The sequence below is a fragment of the Danio rerio genome, chromosome 9 (assembly GCF_049306965.1).
Source record: "Danio rerio strain Tuebingen ecotype United States chromosome 9, GRCz12tu, whole genome shotgun sequence".
In the NCBI taxonomy this organism is placed as follows: domain Eukaryota; kingdom Metazoa; phylum Chordata; class Actinopteri; order Cypriniformes; family Danionidae; genus Danio; species Danio rerio.
The window spans coordinates 56108185-56131454 of NC_133184.1; the positions used below are offsets into that span (position 1 = coordinate 56108185).

The following is a 23270-nucleotide window of genomic DNA, read 5'->3' on the forward strand; positions in this document are numbered from 1 at the left end:
TTTTATAACAGTTACACTGAACAAGTTTGTTTCTTTATAAGGAATAAAACTACAAGAAATAAAATAAGTTATGGTCAAATTTACAATGGTTTTCATCTTCTCGTTAATCTAAAATCTTCTGCCAAACAGAACTCATTCATTCATTCATTCATTCATTCATTCATGTTCCTTTAGCTTAGTCCCTTATTAATCAGGGGTCACCACAGTGGAATGAACCTCCAACTATTTCAGCATATGTTTTACATAGCGGATGCCTTTCCAACAGCAACCCAGTACTGGGAAACACCTGTACACACCCTTACATTCACACACACACACACACACACACACACACACACACACACACACACACACACACACACACACACACACACACACACACACACAAACACACAAAAACTCTATGACCGATTTAGTTTATCAATTCCCCTATAGCACGTGTTTGGACTGTGGGGGAAACCGGAGCACCTGGAGGAAACCCATGCCAACACGGGGAGAACATGCAAACTCCACACAGAAATGCCAACTGACCCAGCTTGGACTCGAACCAGCGACCTTCTTGCCGTGAGGCCACAGTGCTAACCACTGAGCCACCGTGCCACCTCAGAATAGAACTGTAGACAAAAATAATTCATTCATTTGTTTTATTTTCGGCTTAGTCACTTTATTATTCAGGTGTCATCACAGCGGAATGAACCACCAACTTATCCAGTATGTTTTACGCAACAGATGCCTTTTCAGCTGCAACCCAGTACTGGGAAACACCCATACACTCTCATTTGCACACATACACTATGGCCAATTTAGCGCATACAATTCCCCATAGTGCATGTGTTTAGACTGTGGGGGAAACCGGTGCACCTGGAGGAAACCCACCCCCTTAAATGAAATAATGAAAATAAAAATTTTAGGTGAATATTTCGGGGCCGTCCTGCAATCTTTAAATAAGGCCTTTTAATATGTCACTAAATTAGTCTTCTTCCAAATCTGCAGGACAAGAGTTTTAACATAAAAAACTGTTTCTATACTCAGTGGTGGGCAAGTTATTTTAAGAAAATAATTCATTACTAATTAAACATAATTAATATTGTATTTAAGTATAATTTTCTACTTCATCTGATTGTGTGAAAAGTAATTTCATTCATTGATTTTCTTTTCAGCTTAGTCCCAGCGGAATGAACCGCCAACTTATCCAGCATACGGTTTTTGCAGCCGATGCCCTTTCAGCTGCAACCTATCACTGGGAAACACTAATACACACACATACACTACAGACAATTTAGCCTATCTAATTCCCCTATAGTGCATGTGTTTGGACTGGAGCATCCAGGGAAAACCCACACCAACATGAGGACAACATGCAAACTCCACACAGAAATGCCAACTGCCCCAGCCGGGGCTCGAACCAGCCTTCTCTTGCTTTGAGGCGATTGTGCCACCCACTGCACCACCATGCTGCCCTGTTGGGTAAGTTATTTTAAAAAAAAATTTATCTTTACTAATTAAACATAATTAAAACTGTATTTAGGTATATCTTTCTACTTTGTCAGATTTTTTGAAAAGTAATTTATTAAAACTTTTTTAAAAATTTAAATCGTAATTATTATTAAAACATAATATGCATCGAAACATGAAACAGTTCAAGCCACATAAATATTCCATATTTCATAAATCCCATATACTGACAATTTAATTTCTGACTCAATTATAGTTTCTTAAAAGTACATTTGTTAAAAATCTAAACTTATTTAGCTGAAAAATCAAGATATTTAGCAAAATATCAGAAGAAAATACGACTCAAATAACTTAATAAAGTCATCTGGAATTGCAAGAAAAATGTTCTTGCAGGACTCCCAGAGTTCATCAAGATTCTATAGATTCATCTTCCTTTATCTTACCCCAGACATTCTCAATAATGTAAAAAAAAAAAAAAAAAAAAACATTCTCAATAATGTTCATGTCTGGTGACTGGGCAGGCCACTCCTGGAGCACCTAAACCGAAAAAAAGAATAATTCTGCTACAGAAATGTGTATGTACAAATGATTTATACAGAATTGTTGTATTTGTGTACAGTATTTAAGACAAATATATTATAAGTAACTGTTATTAATATACTTTTTAGCAGAAAAAATTTCATATTTTACTACTTACAGTTCATTTTTAACCAATTAAACCCAATATTGATTATACTCGATGACATTTTGTAGTGCGTCTTTGTGTTAAATCAAGTTAAAAATACTGGTTCAGGTAAACCGGGCCTCTTTCTGGCAACAAATTGAATCTGAGTTGAGTTAAAAGCTCATGAATAGCGTCTGAATCGTGGCTCTCAGCCGCGTGTTTTCACAAGCCACAGAAAAACCCCAGGAGAGGAATTCCAGTCTTGAGTTTCTCCGGGATCCTGTTTATTTTGCCTGAAATGTTCCCCTCTCTCACCTACATGACAGAAACTGGAGAGACGCTTCACAAAGTCACAAAGCTCTTCTTTCAGTTCACGCAGGAACGCCATGGAGGAGACAGCGGAGAAAACTCCTGTCGAGGTAAGCGACGGTTCACGTCTTTAAATGTGACTTTATAGCATGTTATGATTGTGGATTTGGGTTTGTGTTTTCTTGAATAAGGCTTACAGCACTCTGAAGCCCAAAGGACTGATGAAGATGAAGAAAACGGCGCTCGTAGCCTTCATCGCCGGAGCTGCTCTGCTGCTGTCCGGAGGAGTCGGAGCGTTTTACCTGTGGAAAGTTACAGAGAAAGAAGTTAGTAGTGCTCATGATCTTCAACCAATTTGGCTTTAAATTGGTGCAAGTGTTCAGAAACATGTTGAGCAAAAAACTTTTGTTAGAGGATAAATGTGTGGCTTAAAGGGAAATCAAAGCGACCTTCATTATCAATTGAGTCATTCAAGTTGAAATGATGGAATTCCTTGTGACAGATTTCATAAGAATTTTTCAGTTGGTTCTGTGCATGATTTCTGCATTATAAAATATGTTTTTCAAAGTATATTTTAAGAAAGCAAACACTATTTACATTTTTCCAGAATTTTATGTTTAATCAAATATGTTATGTGTAAAAATATAGAGGTTTCTAAACCTATTTTCCCCACTATGCTTAATTTAAGCTCTAAGTAACTTTCCAGTTGAAAAAAAATATTTAAAGAAAACACTATTTTATTTTTTCTACCTCAAATTTCACATCTAATTAAACAAATTCCCTATTCCTTATGACTATTTGAAATTTACTTGCAATATATGTGTGAAAACTGTTTCAGTGTTGTTAGTTTTTTGGTATCAATTTACCTGATGATTTATAAAAATAAAACAAATGCGGCAAGAAAAAACAGTTTATAGTTCTTATGAAATTTAAATAATTTGGCTTATAATTGGTTCAAGTGTTCAGAAACATGTTGCAACTATCCGAAAAAAAAAAATTTAGATGTAAAATGTGTGGCTTAAATGGAAATCAAAGTGACCTTCATTATCAATAGAGTCATTCAAGTTAGAATGATGGAATTCGTTGTGACAGATTTCACAACAGTTTTTTCAGTTGGTTCTGTGCATGATATCTGCATTATAAAATATACTTTTCAAAGTATATTTTTAGAAGCAAACACTATTTACATTTTTCCAGAATTTCATATTTAATTAAATATGTTATGTGTAAAAATATAGAGGTTTCTGAACCTATTTTCCCCACTATGCTTAATTTAAGCTCTAAGTAACTTTCCAGTTGAAAAAAAACAGTATTTTATTTTTTCTACCTCAAATTTCACATCTAATCAAACGTATTCCCTATTCCTTATGACTATTTGAAATTTACTTGCAATATATGTGTGAAAACTGTTTCAGTGTTGTAAGTTTTTTGGTATCAATTTACCTGATGATTTATAAAAATAAAACAAATGCGGCAAGAAAAAACAGTTTATAGTTCTTATGAAATTTAACCAATTTGGCTTAAAATTGGTGCAAGTGTTCAGAAACATGTTGCAAGTTTCCTGAGCAAACAATATTTTGTTAGACGATAAATGTGTGGCTTAAAGGGAAATCACAGCGACCTTCATTATCAATAGAGTCATTCAAGATGAAATGATGGAATTCATTGTGACAGATTTCACAAAATTTTTTAGTTGGTTCTGTGCACGATATCTGCATTATAAACTATATATTTTTAAAGTATATTTTAAGAAAGCAAACACTATTTACATTTTTCCAGAATTTCATGTTTAATTAAATATGTTGTGTGTGAAAATACAGAGGTTTCTGAACCTATTTTCCCCACTATGCTTAATTTAAGCTCTTAGTAAATTTCCAGTTGAAAGAAAAATATTAAGAGAAAACATTATTTTATTTTTTCTACTTCAACATTCATCTAATTAAACGTATTCCCTATTCTTTGTGACGATTTGAAATTTACTTGCAATTTATGTGTGAAAACTGTTTCAGTGTTGTTAGTTTTATTGTTAACATCTGATAATTTCCCTGATGATTTAAAAAAAAAAAATGCCAAGAAAAAAGTTAGAAGTTCTTATGAAATGTAACCAATTTGGTTTAGAATTGGTGCAAGTGTTCAGAAGCATGTTGCAAAAAATATTTTGTTAGAGTATAAATGTGTGGCTTAAATGGAAATCAAAGCAGCCTTCATTATCAAGAGAGTCATTGAGGTTGGAATGATGGAATTCCTTGTGACAGATTTGTTGTGCACAGTTGTTTCTGTGCATGATAAGTGTATTATAAAATATATTTTTCAAAGTACATTTTAGAAGCAAACACTGTTTAATATTTTTCAGAATTTCATGTTTGATTAAATATGTTATGTATGAAAATATTTCAGAGTGAAAAAAGGTTTTTGAACCTATTTTCCCCACTATGCTTACTTAATTTATCCCATTTTTCCACCACGAAGTTCACATCTAATTAAACCTATTCCCAATTCTTTGAGACTATTTGAAATTTACTTGCAATATAAGTATAAAAACCGTTTCAGTGTTTCTATCTATTATCTATTTATCTATTTACATTTGGTATTAATTTACCTGATGATTTATAAAAATAAAAAAATTCGCCCAGAAAAAGTTTATAGTTCTTATGGAATTTAACCAATTCGGCTTAAAATTGGTGCAACTGTTCTGAAACATGTTGCAACTGTCCTAGACAAAAATATTTTGTTAGATGTAAAATGTGTGGCTTAAAGGATAATAAAAGTGACCTTCATTATCAATATAGTCATTCAAGTTAAAATGATAGAATTCTTTGTGAGCGACTTTGTAACCTAGATTTTACAGTTTGTTTTGGATTCTGGGTTTAATTTGCATGTATGAAGTCAAAGTGGGAATTTTGAGTAGCTTCTATGTTTCAAGTGTATATGTTAATTATCCAACCTTACAAAATAGCCTAGGACTTTTGCATTAAAGATTATCATGTTTAAATGGCACCTATGCATGACTTATGCATTACAAAAATATATTTTTCAACATACAGTTGAAGTCAGAATTATTAGCCCCCTTTGATTTTTTTTAATTTTTTTATTTTTTTAATTGCTTTTTTTAAATATTTCCCAAGTTAGGAAATCTTTGCAGTATGGCTGATAATGTTTTTTTCTTCTGGGAAAAGTCTTACTTGTTTTATTTTGGCTAGTATAAAAGCAGTTTTTAATTTTATATAATTTATATATGTGTGTGTGTGTGTGTGTGTGTGTGTGTGTGTGTGTGTGTGTGTGTGTGTGTGTGTGTGTGTGTATATATATATATATATATATATATATATATATATATATATATATATATATATATATATATATATATCCAACATTGCATAATCGTCAACAGCATCAAAAAGGGATTTATTTTTATATGTTACAAGCAAGCACTATCTTTTCTTTTATAATTTCATGTTTATTTAAATGTGTTTTGTGTGACATTTACAAACATTTTAAGAGAACATTTTTTAACCTATTTTTATAGTAGCTTTCCAACTAATTTGGCTCAAAAGTTGTCGTTCAGAAACATGTTGCAACTTTCATGGACAAAGATACATTTTTTTAGATATTAAACTCGTGCCTTAAATGGAAATTAAAGTAGCGCCTGCAGTCAAACCTTCATTTTTAATACTGTATTTCAAGCTGTAATGAAAGAATTCATAGTTATTTATTGATTTTTAACTTTTTTTTCATAAATTGTTTGGTTTAATTTTCAGTTTAATTTGAATACAGGCGTTCATTGGGGGAATTTTGAGCTGCTTCTTTTTTAAAAACATATTTAATATCCAACATTGTGTTACTCAACAGTCAAGAGCAACAAAAGCATTTTTGCATTAACTCTTGTAATCTTTACATTGCATCTAGGTGACATACGCATTACAAAACAGATTTTTCAAAGTATATTTTACAAGCAAGCACTATTTTTTTTATTTTTCTTTAAAATTTCATGTTTGATTAAATGTGTAATGTATGAAATTTACAAACATTTCAGAGAGAAAAATGTTTTTGAACCAATTTCTCCACTATTCTTTATTTTCGCCCTTAGTAGCTTACCAAATTAACTTTATACATGAAAGAAAAAATTATTAAAATATTTTTTTCTCAAACTTCACATCTAATTAAATGTTATCAATTCTTTCAGACCGATGAGTTAGTTTTAGTTTATAAAAGAAAAACTAGTTTTATGATGTACATTTATTATCATTTTACTTGATGTAAAATGATAACACATCACCAATAAAAAAATGTTAATCGTGCTTATGGAATAACCAATTAGGCTCAAAATTGGTGCAAGGGTTCAGAAACATGTTGCAAACTTTGCTCGACAAAAATATGCATTTTATATATTAAACTCATGGCTTAAATGGAAATTAAAGTAGTGCCTGCAGTCAAACTGTCATTATTAATACTGCATTTCAAGCCAGAATTATATAATTCATTGTGACATTGTGACCGTTTTTTACAATTTGTTCTGTGATTTGGGTATAATTTGAGTATATCCATTCATAGTGTAAATTTTGTGCCGCTGTGTGTTAATATAAAAAAAAAAAAAAATATATATATATGCAAAAAATCCTTTTAGATGCCGTTGACTGTTGCCAATTATGCAATGTTTAATATATATATATATATATATATATATATATATATATATATATATATATATATATATATATATATATATATATATATATATATATATATATATATATATATATATATTCATCTAAAAGGAATTTTTGCATTAACATTTAAATGGCACCCATGCTTGATATATGCATTACACCAATATATATTTTCAAAGTATATTTTACAAGCAAACACTATCTTTTCTTTAAAAAATTCCATGTTAGATTAAATGTATTTGATTAAATGTGTCATGTGTGAGTAAAAATGTTTTTGAATCAATATTTCTCCACTATGCTTTATTTTAGGCCTATATAGCTTTCCAGTTTATTACTATAGTTAAAAGAAAATATGATTAAAGGAAAAAAGAACTATCTCAAATTTCACACCTAATGAAATGTGTAAGCAATATCTTATGATTATTTACTTGCAATATTTGTGAATAAAATGTAGATTAAAAAACAATCAGTGTTGTTAGTTTTATTATTAGCATTTGGTGTCATTTTAACTGGTGATTTAACTGTTTTTGTCATGAAAAATGTTAATACTGCTTATGAACTTGAACCAATTTGGCTCAAAATTGGTGCAAGCATTCAGAAACATGCTGCAACTACCCTAGAGAAAAATATATATTTTAGATATTAAACTTGTGTCTTAAATGGAAATTGAAGTAGTGCCTGCAGTCAAACCTTCATGATTAATAAAGCAACTCAAGCCGGAATGATTTAACTCACTGTGACAGATGTTGCAACATCATTTTTTTTTTTTTTTTTTAACAATTTGTTCTTCTAGATATGCACAGATTGTTCTGTGTTTTGGGCTTAATTTGCATGCATGCAGTCGTGGGGGGAATTTTGTGCTATTTTTAAAGTATACATTTTTAATATCTAGCATTGCACAATGGCCAATTTTCTAAACGTGCAATAGTTGCAGACGCATGGATATGCAAAGCACGCATACAATGAGTTTGAGCCTGAAAATATTTAAATTGCAGTTGGTCTCAGCAAAGTGTCAAGGTTGATCAATAAAGCGAGCGTGCCGTGTTTTGCATTTGCAGCCATTGATTTCAGGCACCTCTGGTATTTCAGAAAAATGCGGCAGGTTAAAGACGGCAAACAAAGAGGTCTGTGTGCAGGGTTATAATCACGCAGTGTTAACAGTGCAAACACATCAGCAGGCCTCACTGCCCTACACAAACACGAATGAGCCGCCCTGCAGCCTCAAGCACAGAAATAATCATCATAATCATGGGTGAATATTACGCATCCTGTTTTCATATGGGTTAAATCAGTAGTTCTCTAGGTTTGTTGCTGCTGTTATAGATTAAAACCCAGTGATGCATCAAAATACATGAATGCATAAAAAAAATAATGTTCGATTGGCACCTATGCATTATAACACATATATTTTTCAAAGTATATTTTTTAAACAAACATTATCTAATTTTTACTGACTTTTAAAAAATATAATTTAACACACAGCTGGTGAAATTTTTTGAAAAAAAAAAAAAAAAAAACAGGAGTGAAAATGCTTTCGAACCATTTTTTCCCATGCTGTACTTTATTTTAGCACTAAACTTTAAAATTTATATTTTATTATTTATTTTGTACACATTTATTTATTTATTTCCTATTTATTTATTTATTTATTTTACTATTTTTTTATTCTATTTATTTATTAATTTATTTAATTTACTATTTATTTTTTTCTATTTATTTTTTTTCTATTTATTTGTTTATTTATTTATTTTACTATTTATATTTTCTATTTATTTATTTCACTATTTATATTTTCTATTTATTTATTTTACTATTTATATTTTCTATCTATCTATTTATTTATTTATTTATTTTACTATCTATTTATTTTGCTATTAATATTTTCTATTTATTTATTTTACCATTTATATTTTCTATTTATTTATTTATTTATTTATTTTACTATTTTTTTCTATTTATTTATTTTGCTATTCATTCATTCATTTATTTTACTATTTTTTCTATTTATTTTACTATTATTCATTTATTTATTTTCCTATGTTTTTTCTATTTATTTATTAAACTTTTTTTTCTATTTACTTATTTATTTATTTATTTTACTATTTATTTTTTCTATGTATTTATTTTTTTCTATTTATTTATTTTTTTCTATTTATTTCTTTTATAATTTATTTTTTTCTACCATTTTTCACTTTGATTTGTAATATTTAATTGTTTCTGTTCCAGCATTTATTTATTTATTTGCATACTGTTTGCTATAATTTATTAATAATATTTTTACCTCAGATCCTCACATGTAATTAAGCGTGTTACTTGACGATTCTTTTTGACCATTTGTTTTTCAGTGGTTTCTAGGTTTAGTATTTTCAGTTGGTATCTTTTTCCGATAGGATTTAGTTTTATTTAAAATATTTTAAATTATTTTCCAATTGAATTTTTTCCACATTTTTATTGATTTTCTTATTTTCGTAATGTTTTTTTTATTTATGTTGCCATTCACTAGAAAAATAACACTTTAAAGTATAAATATTGTGTATTTCTCTTTTTACATTTATATATATATATATATATATATATATATATATATATATATATATATATATATATATATATATATATATATATATATATATGGAAAATCTTAAATATGTTAATTGATATACATTTATTTATAATAATTTTTTTTATTTAATAAAAAACAATTAATCATAACTAGTTTTATATCCATTTTAAATGTATTTTTCATCAAAAAGGATTAATGCATTCAAAAAAATATAATGTTCAATTAACCCAAATGCATGATACATGCATTATTATAACAATATATATACTTTTCCAAGTATATTTTTCCAAACATTATCTATTTTTGGTGTGTTTGTTTAATTTGTGGCTTGTAAAATTAACAAAAATGTCTGAGTAAAAGTGCTTTTGAACCGTTTTTCCCCACTGTTTATTTTAGCACTGATCTTTGCAGTTTATTTTGTATTATTTAATTGTTTCTATTCATTCATTCATTCATTCATTCATTCATTCATTCATTTGTTTATTTATTTGCATACTGCTATAATTTTGCTAGAAAATGATAATTTAAAGTTGTAAAAATTGTGTATATTTTTACTTTAAAATTTTCTCTTTTTTTTGCAATTATTTGTCAATATTACTAGAAACTGAAAAACTAAATTTGGTTTCAAGATGTATGTATATATATATATATATATATATATATATATATATATATATATATAATGGTCAAAATAATTGTATTACTTTAAATTTAGTTTAATAATTTATTCCAGTAATTTTAAAGGTGAATATTTAGCTTCATTACTCCAGTCTTCAGTGTCACATGAAGCTTTAGAAATCCCTCTAATATTATTAATTATTAATTTATAAAATGATTATTATTAATATTATTATTAATGTTATTATTATTATTATTATTATTATTAATGTAATAGTAATAAAAGCAATAGTGACTGGAGTAATAATTGCATTCCAAACTACATACAATAAGAAAGCAGTTATTTAAAATTTTTATAAATATTTAATAATACATTTTTTTATTTACATTTTATAAACGCCACCTTGATGAACATAATCATTTTCTTTTTTCTTTTTTTTAAATTACCCCATTTGACCGGTAGAGTAAATGGAAAATGTTTCTTTAATAATGACTTCTATTAATAAAAAATGTTACATCCATGTTTATTATTATTTCCAATTTTATTTTTTAAAAATGTAATAAAACAACAATTAATTATAACTAATTTTAATATCGCATAAATGTACTTTTAATGGTTTAGATTAAGTGACTGAACTAACGCTGTTGTCATCATCAGGCGATCAGCGCTCACCTGGGCAGAAACATCGATATAAAGATTGAAGATGATTCAGATTCTGCAGAGGGGACGATCGTGGAAGTTCAAGACTTTAAAGCTGTGAGTGAAAGAAACAAACACAATTATCTCGTCTCAGAGATGTTCGCTTAACAACACTATTATTGTGCATCATTTCACAGGGCATCACCGCCGTCAAGTTTCCCGGAAAAGAGAAATGCTTCATCAAATCACAAGCTAGAACTGAACTTTCTGAGGTGAGAAACTTTCATCGTTTTATAAAACATCACTAAAACAACTATATAAGTAGCTCAAGTGTGCCCGCTCTGACCCCATCGAGAATATCAAAACAAATGACTAAAACAGTCGCTCAGAAATTAATCTACACGTCCATCATCATTTTGCATAAACCTCAGAAACACATCTGCTTCATAATTAAACATAATTGAGATAATTAAACCTGTTTAAATCAGAAAACAATTCATTAGCTGTAGCTACAAATAAACTTTCTCATCAGGCATGTACAGACTGTCCCTCTCTAAATAATCCAGCTGGAGTGTGTGATTAACATCATTATATAGAACAATATACTGGCTTCCTGGACACGCCCACACCTAATGTCAGTCAAACAATTCACAATTCACAACCAAATTATGTTTGTTACAAGTTACTGCCAGATTCGTGCTTATTAGAATATAAATATTAGATGGAAAATTTGCATATAAATTAATGTTTTGCAAAGATTAATTTCCATCACTCACATCCAAAATAAAAGTTTGTTTTGACATGATATACACTCGCCTTCCACTTTAATAGGTACACCTTACTAGTACCGGTTGGACCCCTTTTGCCTTCAGAACTGCCTTAATCCTTCAAGGCGTAGATTCAACAAGCTACTGGAAAAATTCCTCAGAGATTTTGCTCCATATCGACATGATAGCATCACACAGTTGCTGCAGATTTGTCGACTGCACATCCATGATGCCAATCTCCACCACATCCCAAAGGTGCTTTATTGGATTGAGCTCTGGTGACTGTGGAGGCCATTTGAGTACAGTGAACTCATTGTCATGTTCAAGAAACCAGTCTGAGATGATTGAGTTTTATGACATGGCGCGTTATCCTGCTGGAAGTAGCCATCAGATGATGGAGAAACTGTGGTCATAAAGGGGTGGACATGGCCAGCAACAATACTCAGGTAGGCTGTGGCGTTGACACGATGCTCAATTGGTACTAATGGACCCAAAGTGTGCCAAAAAAATCTCCCCCACACCATTACACCACCAGCAGCACCAGTCAGAATTGCTGATACAAGGCAGGATGATCCATGCTTTCATGTTGTTGATGCCAAATTCTGACCCGACCACCCGAATGTGTCAGCAGAAATGGAGACGCATCAGAGCAGGCAACGTTTCTCCAATCTTCTATTGTCCAGTTTTGGTGAGTCTGTGTGAATTGTAGCCTCAGTTTCCTGTTCTTAGCTGACAGGAGCGGCACCCGGTGTGGTCTTCTGCTGCTGTAGCCCATCCGCCTCAAGGTTGGCCATGTTGTGTGTTCAGAGATGCTCTTCTGCAGAGCTCGGTTGTAACGAGTGCTTATTTGAGTTACTGTTGCCTTTCTATCAGCTGGAACCAGTCTGGCCATTCTCCTCTGACCTCTGACATCAACAAGGCATTTGCGCCCACAGAACTGCCGCTCACTGGATATTTCCTCTTTGTCGGAGCATTCTCTGTAAACCCCAGAGATGGTTGTGCGTGAAAATCCCAGTAGATCAGCATGTGTGAAATATTTTTGGAGTGATGTTGAAAGTTTATTCAATATATTGATTAAATCTAATTCGGGAGACGTAATATTACCTGTCCATACATAAAAGATATTGATAAAAGTCAGTATTTTATCTTAAATCTTTTCATTTTAATAGGTAAGCTTTAAACCAGGGGTCACCAGTCTCGGTCCGGGAGGTCCGTGTCCCTTTAGGGTTTAACTCCATCTTGGCTTAACACACCTGCCTGGGTGTTTCAAGTATACCTAGTAAGACCTTGATTAGCTTGTTCAGGTGTGTTTGATTAGGGTTGGAGCTAAAATCTGCAGGACACCGGCCCTCCGGGAACAAGTTTGGTGACCCCTGCTTTAAAATGTATGAATGATTGATGATTATTTTCTTGTTTTGTCTGATATGATGTGGATGTCATAATTGCATTATTTTGTAATGATTCTGATGTTAAATATTCAGCATATATATAATTTAAAAAACAGTTGGCGTTTCTGTGTGGAGTTTGCATGTTCTCCCTGCCTTCGCGTGGGTTTCCTCCGGGTGCTCCGGTTTCCCCCACAGTCCAAAGACATGCGGTACAGGTGAAATGGGTATGCTAAATTGTCTGTAGTGAATGAGTGTGTGTGTGAATGTGTGTGTGGATGTTTCCCAGAGATGGGTTGTGGCTGGAAGGGCATTCACTGTGTAAAAACTTGCTGGATAAGTTAAGGGTTTATTTCGCTGTGGCGACCACAGATTAATACAACCCGGGCTCATTGTGGAAACGTAGCCCCGCGTACGTTTTTGCGGACCGCGATTTACGTCCCGGGAGGTACGTATTCGAGTGGTTTTTGTTTTCGCGGATCCGTGAGAGCCCTCTGTGCGTGCTTTTTCGCGTCTCGGGCGCCTCTTGGGAACACGTGCTGTTCGCGCCCGCACCGTTCTCTCGCGAAAAGCCGACGGATCGGCCGACTTGGCTGCCCTCCTCTTCCTCCTCCTCCTCCTCCTTCCCTAAACCCGAGCGACGGTTCGCAAAAGCCGTCCAGAAAAAAAAGCAAAAGCCCTCGTCTTCGATTTTGACCGCGTTTTCAGATCCCGCCGCGTTCTCGCCCTTATTTTTCGGATTCTGTTTTTCATCTTACCTGATTTCTGGAACCGCTGTTCCCCGAACTCAATCGCGGTCGTCGTCCCTGCGGCCGGCTCCTCCTTCTCCTCCTCCTCCGGGGCCTCCGCTCCACCGACGCAACGCTGTGAGCTAAGTGGACAAACTGGTTGCATCAGGAAAGCCCTCCACTCGGAGGCGAGCCGTCGGCCGGCGAGCGCGAAGAGGAGGGGCGGAGCGGCGCCACACCTCCCCGCAGCGTTCGCTCGAAAAAAACTAAACGCGGCCTTACGTACCTCCGGCTACGTAAATCGCGGTCTACAGAAACGTCCGCGGGGCTACGTTTCCAGAATGAGCTTGGGTTAGATTAATAAAGGGACTAAGCCGACAAGAAAATGAATGAATGACTAATTTAAAAAAGATTTAGAAACATGTCAAAACTTTTCAATCTTTTGTTTTGAATCAGTGTCTCAGAGCACGTATCAAATTAGCAAGGCACATGATTTCAGTAAAGAAGCTTCAAATTAAAAAAAAGTAAAAAAATTCCTAGTTGCAGAAAAACGTCGAATGACACACCTCAGAGTCTTGCAGGAGGTTTGATGTTTAGTTTCCCGCAGGATGAAGCCGGAGTGAAAGCTGAGGTGGCGTCTCTGGTCTGGATCACTTCAGAAGAGCCACTGAAGGACAGCAGCTTCCTGAGCCCCGAAATACTGCGATTCTGTGCAGATCTGCCCATTTACTGGCACCACCCCGCAAACTCCAGAGGTACAGCACATCATTATCAGCAAACCTGAAACAAGAGCAATGACAGAGTAACAGCAAACATTCTCTCAAAAACAAACCATTTAAGGCCCAGTACCGACATTAGTCTGCAATGTGGAAGTGCACTCATTATAGTCTGTGTTAAATGTAAGGCTATTTATGAAATCCAGGGATAACACTGTATGTGTCAGGGTCTTGTCTGGTGTACCTCTGTCTGTTATGTCATGTGACTTCCCAGAGTGTTATTCCATGTGCTTTTGTTATGATCATGTGCTCCTTTGTTCTGTTTTTCCCACCTCTAGTTTCATGATTTTCACCTGTGCTCCTCCCCTGTGTGTTATACAGTTATAGGGCTCTATCATACACCCAGTGCAATGCGGCGCAAGGCATGGCGCAATTGTCGTTTGCTAGTTTAAGCTTGGCACAAGAGTCATTTTGATGTTTTCTGTGCACGCTGTTTAAATAGCAAATGCATTTGCGCTCATATGTGCGCCCATAGGCGTTCCAGGCCAAAAAAAAGGAGGTGTGTAAAGGTGCATTGCTGGCGTGTTGCTATTTCGAGGAACTAAAATAGACTGCAGAATAGACCAGCTGAGAGGAAAAGTCCAGCGCAGAGCACGTTAGTTGTGCGCCTCACTTACACACTGCTTAATACACACAAGATGTAGAGCAATACACACATATCTTTACATATGAAAAAAAAATTAAAGGATTACAATATTACAAAAATTATTATTTTCTACATAAATAAAAACACCACAGCCTCCATGCCTTCTTCATCTCAGGGGGCTTTTTCAGTTTATTCATAACCATTTTCTTTTGTTTAATGTTATTATTATTAACAGCATTATTTATGTAACGAAAGGGCTGACACAGAGGGATCCATTTGCAGTATGTTTATTAAACACAGTTTAATAAAGACAAGCACACAGATGTAATGCGTGTGCAAACTCACATCAAACACAATAGTGTTACGTAGCAGGGTTGAAGGAAGGTAATCACAGTATGAATGTTCAGGCATGGGTCTGAGGCAGGCGGCGAATATCAAGGTCGGCGTTTAGGCTAGAGTTCAAGGCAGGCGGCTTGGATCAAAGTCGGTAAGCAGGCAGAGGTACAAGGCAGGCGACTGGCAGGACGAGGTCGAGGAACAAGGCAAGGTAAGCAACGGGAAAGCAGGAAGTGTAGATAAATGCTCAGCAGTGTTAGCCGGGGCAGAAAAAGATTTTGCAATGAATGAGTGTGTGTGTGCTGCTTATAAGCGTGAGCGTGGGTGATCAAGTGGATGCGCTTCAGGTGTGCAGGCTATCAGTGTAAGTGGATGACGTAATGGTTAATAGTCCAGGGATGGTGACCTCTGCTGGCCAGCGAGGGGAATGACTGGGACCGAGTCGGTGACAATTTATTATCTGCATATTTATATTTGTTTTATTAAAAACAAGCTTAGATTTGTCCACCTGTCAGGTTTTAGACCATATGGGGCACAGCATGTGTATTTGGATGTAACTCAGTTGTTTGAGCACACTTCGTTATTATTGTTCATTTATTCGTTTGCTGTAAATTCAAACTGAATTTAGAAATAGTTTTGAAACAAATCTTTGCGGTTAATAAATGAAATTAATTATTTATAGGCTAATTGATGTCTGTGCGTACAACATGTTTCCTTGCATGAGAGTGAAAGTAAAGAATGAGGAGGCTTATCTCTCCTTCTCGCGCTGCATATGCTCTGTTTAACCGTTTTCTCTCTAGTGAATCATTCAGTTTTTCCACTTACAAAGTCTGCCTTGTAAATAGCAAATGCGCTTATGGCGCGACTCAACTGACTCTTAAAGGGAATGGGAGATGAGACTCTGATTGGTTTATTCTCAAAACACACCTAAAACTCATTAAGAGAATAAGCTCAACCCTGTTAGACCATGCGCCACGACGCAAAGTGTATTTTTCCGTCCTTTAAATAGCAAAAGTGGATTCAGACATGCCCTTGATGCTTCTGCGCTTTGGACTTTGCGCCTAGATCGTCAAAATAGAGCCCATAGAGTTATTATGCTATGCTATAGAGTTATTGTGCCGCTTGTATTTATACCCCTGCTTTTGTTTAGTTTCGGGACTGGTCTACTTTGTTATGATGTTCACTATTAAAAAGACACACTGGAATCGCAGAAATGACAAAGTAGACCAGTCCCAGAACAGAACACGAACAAAGGACCACATGATCATACCAAAAGCACAGGGAAAGACACAGAAGCCAATGGAATAACCATTCACTGTGAGAGATATGGATGTAGTATCCGTGATGTCACACATAGGTTTCTGAAAAGTGCAAATGCAGCAACAAGTTGGCATGGCCAACCGTCACCATTTTGTTTGCGGGATGTTTGCAGGATGTTGCTGCTTGGTTCTAACTAGGATTGTCAAAAATGACAAGTTCAGTCCCAGTCTGTGTTAAAATTTGATACAACTTTTTTCACAAATTTCTAAAACGAAAACTAACTTAATACTGTGCCTTTTTTAAAATAAAAATATTTTTGCTGAGGGCGAGGCAGTGGCACAGTAGGTAGTGCTGTCGCCTCACAGCAAGAAGGTCGCTGGTTCGAACCTCAGCTCAGTTGGCGTTTCTGTGTGGAGTTTGCATGTTCTCCCTGCCTTCGCGTGGGTTTTCTCCGGGTGCTCTGGTTTCCCCCACAGTCCAAAGACATGCGGTACAGGTGAATTGGGTAGGCTAAATTGTCCGTAGTGTATGAGTGTGTGTGTGGATGTTTCCCAGAGATGGGTTGCGGCTGGAAGGGCATCCGCTGCTTAAAAACTTGCTGGATAAGTTGGTGACCCTGGATTAATAAAGGGACTAAGCTGACAAGAAAAGGAATGAACGAATGAATATCTTGATGAATCTTATATCTATGAATATTTACAGCAGTCAAATATAAAGTAGGACCAGATTCATTAAAGTTTTTGACTACTGTAGATTTTTGTGCTGAAAACACAACAAAAACACAGTGATTGTTTGCAGTGTGCTGGTCATTTACACGCATCCCACATAGCAAAATTTCTCTGGCCCAGCTCTGGCCCACACAATCAGGTTTTGCTTGGCCCACATGCCGCAGTGAATTACGGTACATGACTGGACCAAATCTGGCTTCCAGACAAGGGCCAAACACAGACCATATCTGGGCCAAGTCTCAGCCAAGTTAATAACTCATAACTGGGCCTGAACTGGGCCAGATAGGTTGGTGTGTCACGATTGCAATGAAATTGATAAACCCATGGAGTGATGCGCTTTAGGCACACTTTGGGCACGCTTTTTCTCAAAGTGACCTGATTGGTAGAATTTTTTTTCTTTACTCAAAAATGATTTTAGTGTATTTTAAATGTGGGTCAAGACTGGCCAAACTCAAATGGCCCACTTATCACATTTTTAAATTTGGGCCAAATACTACGTTTTTCATCTGGCCCAAATCTTGTGTGCCGCCTTAAAGACGGTGCCGCCTCTGCCAAACCCGGGCCATGTTTGGCCCACATGCTGTATGCCAGTGCCGGATGAATGCCTGCTGTGCCAGCTTTATACCAAATCTGGGCCATAATTCTTTGCTACTAGGGATACTCTGACAATTGGTGATGATTTCCATTTGGAGCTGATAGATATGTCTCTTTAATGCTGTTAATCTTGAATCTGTGGTGTGTGTGAAGCGCTGAGGAAGAGGAGGAGTGCGACACGAATGAGACGCCAGACTTCAGCTGGAATAAATCGACAACCGGCCAGGCGGAGAAACTCCACAGCTTCAGCCAGAGACGAGAGACCCACAGGGCCCGAATACAACCCAGAGAACCCCTATCATGTGAGAAACACCTTCTGTCCTTCATTAACAAACACAGAGAGCCTGTAGGATGGTTGTTTTAGGAAACTAATGGTCCTGATTATACAAGTTTGAATTATTCGACCTTCAGTGAATGGCTTTTTGCAATATTTCCAAAATGATGTTTAACAGAGCAGGAAATGTTTCACAGTATTTCCTATAATGTTTTGTCTTCTGGAGAAAGTCTTATTTGTTTTATTTCGGCTGGAATAAAAGGTTTTTTAATTGTTTTAAACCCATTTTAAGGTCAATATTATTAGCCTTCTTAAGCTACAGTATATTTGTTTTGGATTGTCTACAGAACAAACCAGGGGTGTTGCTAGGGTCGAAAGGGATAAGGGGCTTAGCCCCAAAGATTTTATTCTCTTTTTTAAATATTTCCCAAATGATGTTTAACAGAGCAAGAAAATTTCCACTGTATGTCTGATAATATTTTTTCTTTTAAAAGAAATTCTTATTTGTTTTATTTCAGCTAGAATAAGAGCAGTTTTACATTTTTAAAAAACCCTTTAGGGTCAAAATTATTAGCCCCTTTAAGCAAAAAAATTTTTCCGATAGTCTGCAGAACAAACCATCGTTATACAATAACTTGCCTAATTACCCTAACCTGCCTTTAAAGCCTTTAAATGTCACTTTAAGCTGTATAGAAGTGTCTTGAAAAATGTCTAGTCAAATATTATTTACAGTCATCATGGCAAAGATAAAATAAATCAGTTATTAGAGTTATTAAAACTATTAATAACATCAGAGATGTGTTGAAAGAATCTTCTCTTCGTTAAACAGAAATTAGGGGAAAAAATAAACAGGGGGCGAATTCAACTGGGGCTAATCAGACTTCAACTGTATGTCTTCTTCAAGCCATCTCATGTATTTTTATAAGAATAAAGTCGATTTATAATTCCGTGCTAACTGATATAGCATGTTATAATAGAAGCTATAAAATAATTTGCTAGATGCATGAACTCACTGTGATTTAACTATTACAGAAACAGATGTGACTGGCAATATCATATCTAGATAAATATGCCTAGATATCTATATCATATCTAGAACGCTGGAACAATTTACGTTTTTCTGACTAATTCGCATGTATGCATTGATATGATGCACATTTTATCCATTACAGTTATTTTATTTCACCAAAACTTCACACATTTTATACTGTGGAAACAAATGTTAAGCTTAATCAGTAGTCAGAACTAATTCGTTTCGCGAAAGAGTTGTATTATTACCTCATCAGCTTCAGCTCTTCAAAATAATGAATAAATGAAGTGCAGTGGCGGAATATTTTTAAACATCATGTGACAACAGTGCCACTCCCACCTGCCGGTAGATACAGGTACTGCTGAACAGCTGACCCGACACAAACACTGCGTGAGGTGGAATGTGCGTGATGTACGCCGTAATTTTAGTACTTATACAATAAAATAAATGTTATACACCATATTTTTATTTAAGTGCAACATATTGCAAAAGATCAGGGGCTTTTGACAATACATCAGGGGCTTAAGCCCCCAAAGCCCCCCCCCCCCCCCCTCGCAACACCACTGGAACAAACCACTGTTATACAATGACTTGCCTAATTACCCTAACTTTACCCTAATTACCCTAGTTAATGCATGTCCCCTGTATTTTTTTGCACTAATTTCTGTTTGACGGAAAGAATACTTTTTTCAACATTTTTAAACATAACAGGCTCTATTTTAACAATCTAGGCGCAAAGTCAAAAGCATTAAGCATGTTTGAATCAACTTTTGCTATTTTAAGGATGGAATAATATGCTCTGCACCCCGGTGCATGGTCTAACAGGGTTGAGCTTATTCATAGAATAACGTGCATTAAACCAATCAGAGTCTCATCTTCCATTCCCTTTTAAGAGTCAGTTGCGTCGCGCCAAGGCTTAACTAGGTTAATTAGGGTAAAGTTAGGGTAATTAGGCAAGTCATTGTATAACAGTGGTTTGTTCTGGAGACAATCCAAAACTAATATTGCTAATAATATTGACCTTAAAAATGGGTTTAAAATATTAAAATCTGCTTTTATTCTAGTTCAAATAGGAAAAACTGTGAAAAATTCCTGAATCTGTTAAACATCATTGGGGAAATATTTTTAAAAGAAAAGAAACAGGTGAATAATTGTGACTTCAACTGTAAATATTGATGGACAATAATAGCTGACCGCTCTGTCTGGTGTCTGTCTCAGCAGCAGAATCAGGGTTCGGAGGGCACCATGGTGTTCGACCCCATGCTGGATCATCGTGGGATCTGCTGTACTGAATGTCACCGCAGCTACACTCACTGCGAGCGGGTGTGCGAGCCTCTGGGCGGCTACTGGCCCTGGCCCTACAACTACCACGGCTGCCGGCCCGTCTGCAGGCTCATCATGCCCTGCCGCTGGTGGGCCGCTCGTGTGCTGGGGCTGGTGTAGGAGATCCAGACGCTTTACAGATAATCAGCATTTCAGCTCCAGAAGAGGAGGAGTGAGGGATTTCAACAAGTACATGTGCAATTAGAGAAGTGTCAGACATGGGTGCAATGCAAAAAAAAAAAGCTTTCCTTACTTAAAAGTTTGTCTTGGTCTAGTCCAAATATCTAGAAAGTCTTAAATTAAGAAGCTTTTATAGTGAAGCAAAAATATTCTGTTGTTTTCAGAAATAATCAGTCGAAATGAACTGCAAAACTGCCAAAAATGCCTTTCTGTATTTGTGTTTTTGTCTTGTTTCTAGTTCAAATGTCTAGAAAGTCTTTAATCGCCATGCATTTCCTTAGACCAGCAAAAATATTGTGTTGTTTTCAGGAATAATGGGTCAAAATGAACTGCAAAACTGCAATAAATGTTTTTGTCTGAGAGTTTTTGTCTTGTTTTTAGTCCAAATATCTAGAAATTATTAAATCAAGATGATTTGTCTAGAGAAACAAAAGAATATTGTGCTGTTTTAAGAAATAATGAGTCAAAATGAACTGCAAAACTGCCAAAAAAGCTTTTCTGTTTTTGAGTTTTTGTCTTGTTTGTATAGTCCAAATATCTAGAAACTCTTAAATCACGATACATTTCCTTAGATGAGCAAAAATATTGTGTTGTTTTCAGATATAATGAGTGAAAATGAACTAAAAAACTGCAACAAAAAGTTTTTTTTTTGTTTTAGAGTTTTTGCCTTATTTCTAGACCAAATATCCAGACCGCAAATATATTTATTTGTTTTCACTAAAAAGCCAAAATGAACTACGAAATTTAGTAGTTCAAACTGAGTTTTTTTGTCTTGTTTCTAGACATATTTATAAAGAAGCAAAAATATGAAGTTGTTAACAGAAAAGATGTAAAACTGCAGTAAAACCAGCATTGCAGCTTCAGAAGATGATTTATGAGGGATTTTAACCAGTTCAGACATGGGTGAATGCAAAAATTTTTTTTTTCTTAAGAGTTTTTGTTTTGTTTTTAGTCCAAATATCTTTAAATGTTTAATTCAAGAAGTTTTTTTATAAATAAGAAAATATATTTTGTTGTTTTCAGAAATAATGTGTCGAAATGAACGGCAAAACTGCCTTTCTGTCTCTGAGTTTTTCTTGTTTGTAGTCCAAATATCTAGAAATTCTTAAATTTAGAAGCACTTTCTTAGAAAAGAAACAAGTGTTTAGTTTTTTTCAGAAATAATGGGTCAAAATAAACTGCAAAACTGCAGTAAAATCAGCATTTCAGCCCCAGAAGAGGACGGATGAGGGATTGTATCAAGTAAATGTGCATTTGGAGAAGAGTCTGACATGGGTGAATGCAAAAAAAAAAAAAAAAAAAAAAAAAAAACTTTTCTATCCTATTTCTAGACCAATTATATTGATTTTTTTTTTTTTTAAATCAAGAAGCTTTTTATAGAAAAGCAAAGAATATTTAGTTGTTTTTAGAAATAATGAGTCAAAAGGATTTTAGTTTTTTTTGTCTTGTTTCTAGTCCAAATATCTAGAAAGTCTTAAATTAAGAAACATTTCCTTTGACCAGAAAAACATTTAGTTGTTTTTAGAATGAGTTAAAATGAACTGTGAACCTGCCAAAAATGCTTTACTGTCTTGGAGTTTTTGTCTTATATAGTCTAAATATCTAGAAAATCTTAAATCAAGAGGCTTTTTCTAAGGGAAAATATTTAGTTGTTTTCAGAAATAACAAGTCAAAATGAACTGCAAAACTGCAATAAAATGATTTTTGTCTTAGAGTTTTTGTCTTGTTATTAGTCAAAAAATCTAGACCTATTTTCTAGACACGCATAAATGTTTTGCTTGTTGTTCATGAGTCAAAATTAACTACAAAACTGCAATAAAATGCTTTTCTGTCTTAGTGTTTTGTTTTGTTTCTAGACATTTTTTCAAGAAAGTATAAATATTAAGTTGTTTTCAGAAATAATGAGTCAAAATGAACTGCAAAACTGCAGTAAAACCAGCATTTCAGCTTCAGAAGACGATTTTAACAAGTTCATGTGAATTTAGGGAAGTGTCGGACATGGGTGAATGCAAAAAATGCTTTTTTTCTTAAGAGTTTTTGTCTTTCTTTTAGTCCCAATATCTTTAAATGTTTAATTCAAGAAGTTTTTTATTAATAAGAAAATATATTTTGTTGTTTTCAGAAAAAATGTGTCGAAATGAACTGCAAAACTGCCTTTCTGTCTCTGAGTTTTTCTTGTTTGGAGTCCAAATATCTAGAAATTCTTAAATTTAGAAGCACTTTCTTAGAAAAGAAACAAGTATTTAGTTTTTTTCAGAAATAATGAGTCAAAATGAACTACAAAACTGCAGTAAAATCAGCATTTCAGCCCCAGAAGAGGACGGATGAGGGATTGCATCAAGTAAATGTGCATTTGGAGAAGAGTCTGACATGGGTGAATGCAAAAA

At 34.3% G+C, this 23270-nt stretch overlaps 2 protein-coding genes across 3 annotated transcripts in view; both read left to right on the top strand.

The window, feature by feature from the left end:
• si:ch211-199f5.1 overlaps positions 1–23270 on the top strand; it is a 62685-nt gene that overhangs the window by 15776 nt on the left and 23639 nt on the right. The window lies entirely within an intron of this gene.
• Positions 2336–21534, top strand: cnmd (chondromodulin). 2 transcript variants are annotated; one of them, NM_001126448.2, is made up of 7 exons: positions 2336–2538; positions 2620–2754; positions 10935–11033; positions 11114–11188; positions 14404–14551; positions 18230–18378; positions 20602–21534. In NM_001126448.2, exons 1-7 carry the CDS (start codon positions 2506–2508, stop codon positions 20821–20823), a joined length of 861 nt encoding a protein of 286 aa, NP_001119920.2. In that variant the 5' UTR covers positions 2336–2505; the 3' UTR covers positions 20824–21534. The 2 variants fall into 2 exon arrangements, with proteins under 2 accessions (NP_001119920.2, XP_009303283.1); XM_009305008.4 differs by having other exon boundaries at positions 2488–2538; positions 20599–21245.

What these genes read in the sequence shown, in the direction of transcription:
- cnmd (XM_009305008.4), top strand. Translation starts at nt 2,506, where the DNA reads ATGGAGGAGACAGCGGAGAAAACTCCTGTCGAG. An exon ending in GGAAAGTTACAGAGAAAGAA is followed by an intron (nt 2,755 to 10,934) that starts GTTAGTAGTGCT and finishes TGTCATCATCAG; the next exon opens with GCGATCAGCGCTCACCTGGG. An exon ending in CCACCCCGCAAACTCCAGAG is followed by an intron (nt 14,552 to 18,229) that starts GTACAGCACATC and finishes GTGTGTGTGAAG; the next exon opens with CGCTGAGGAAGAGGAGGAGT.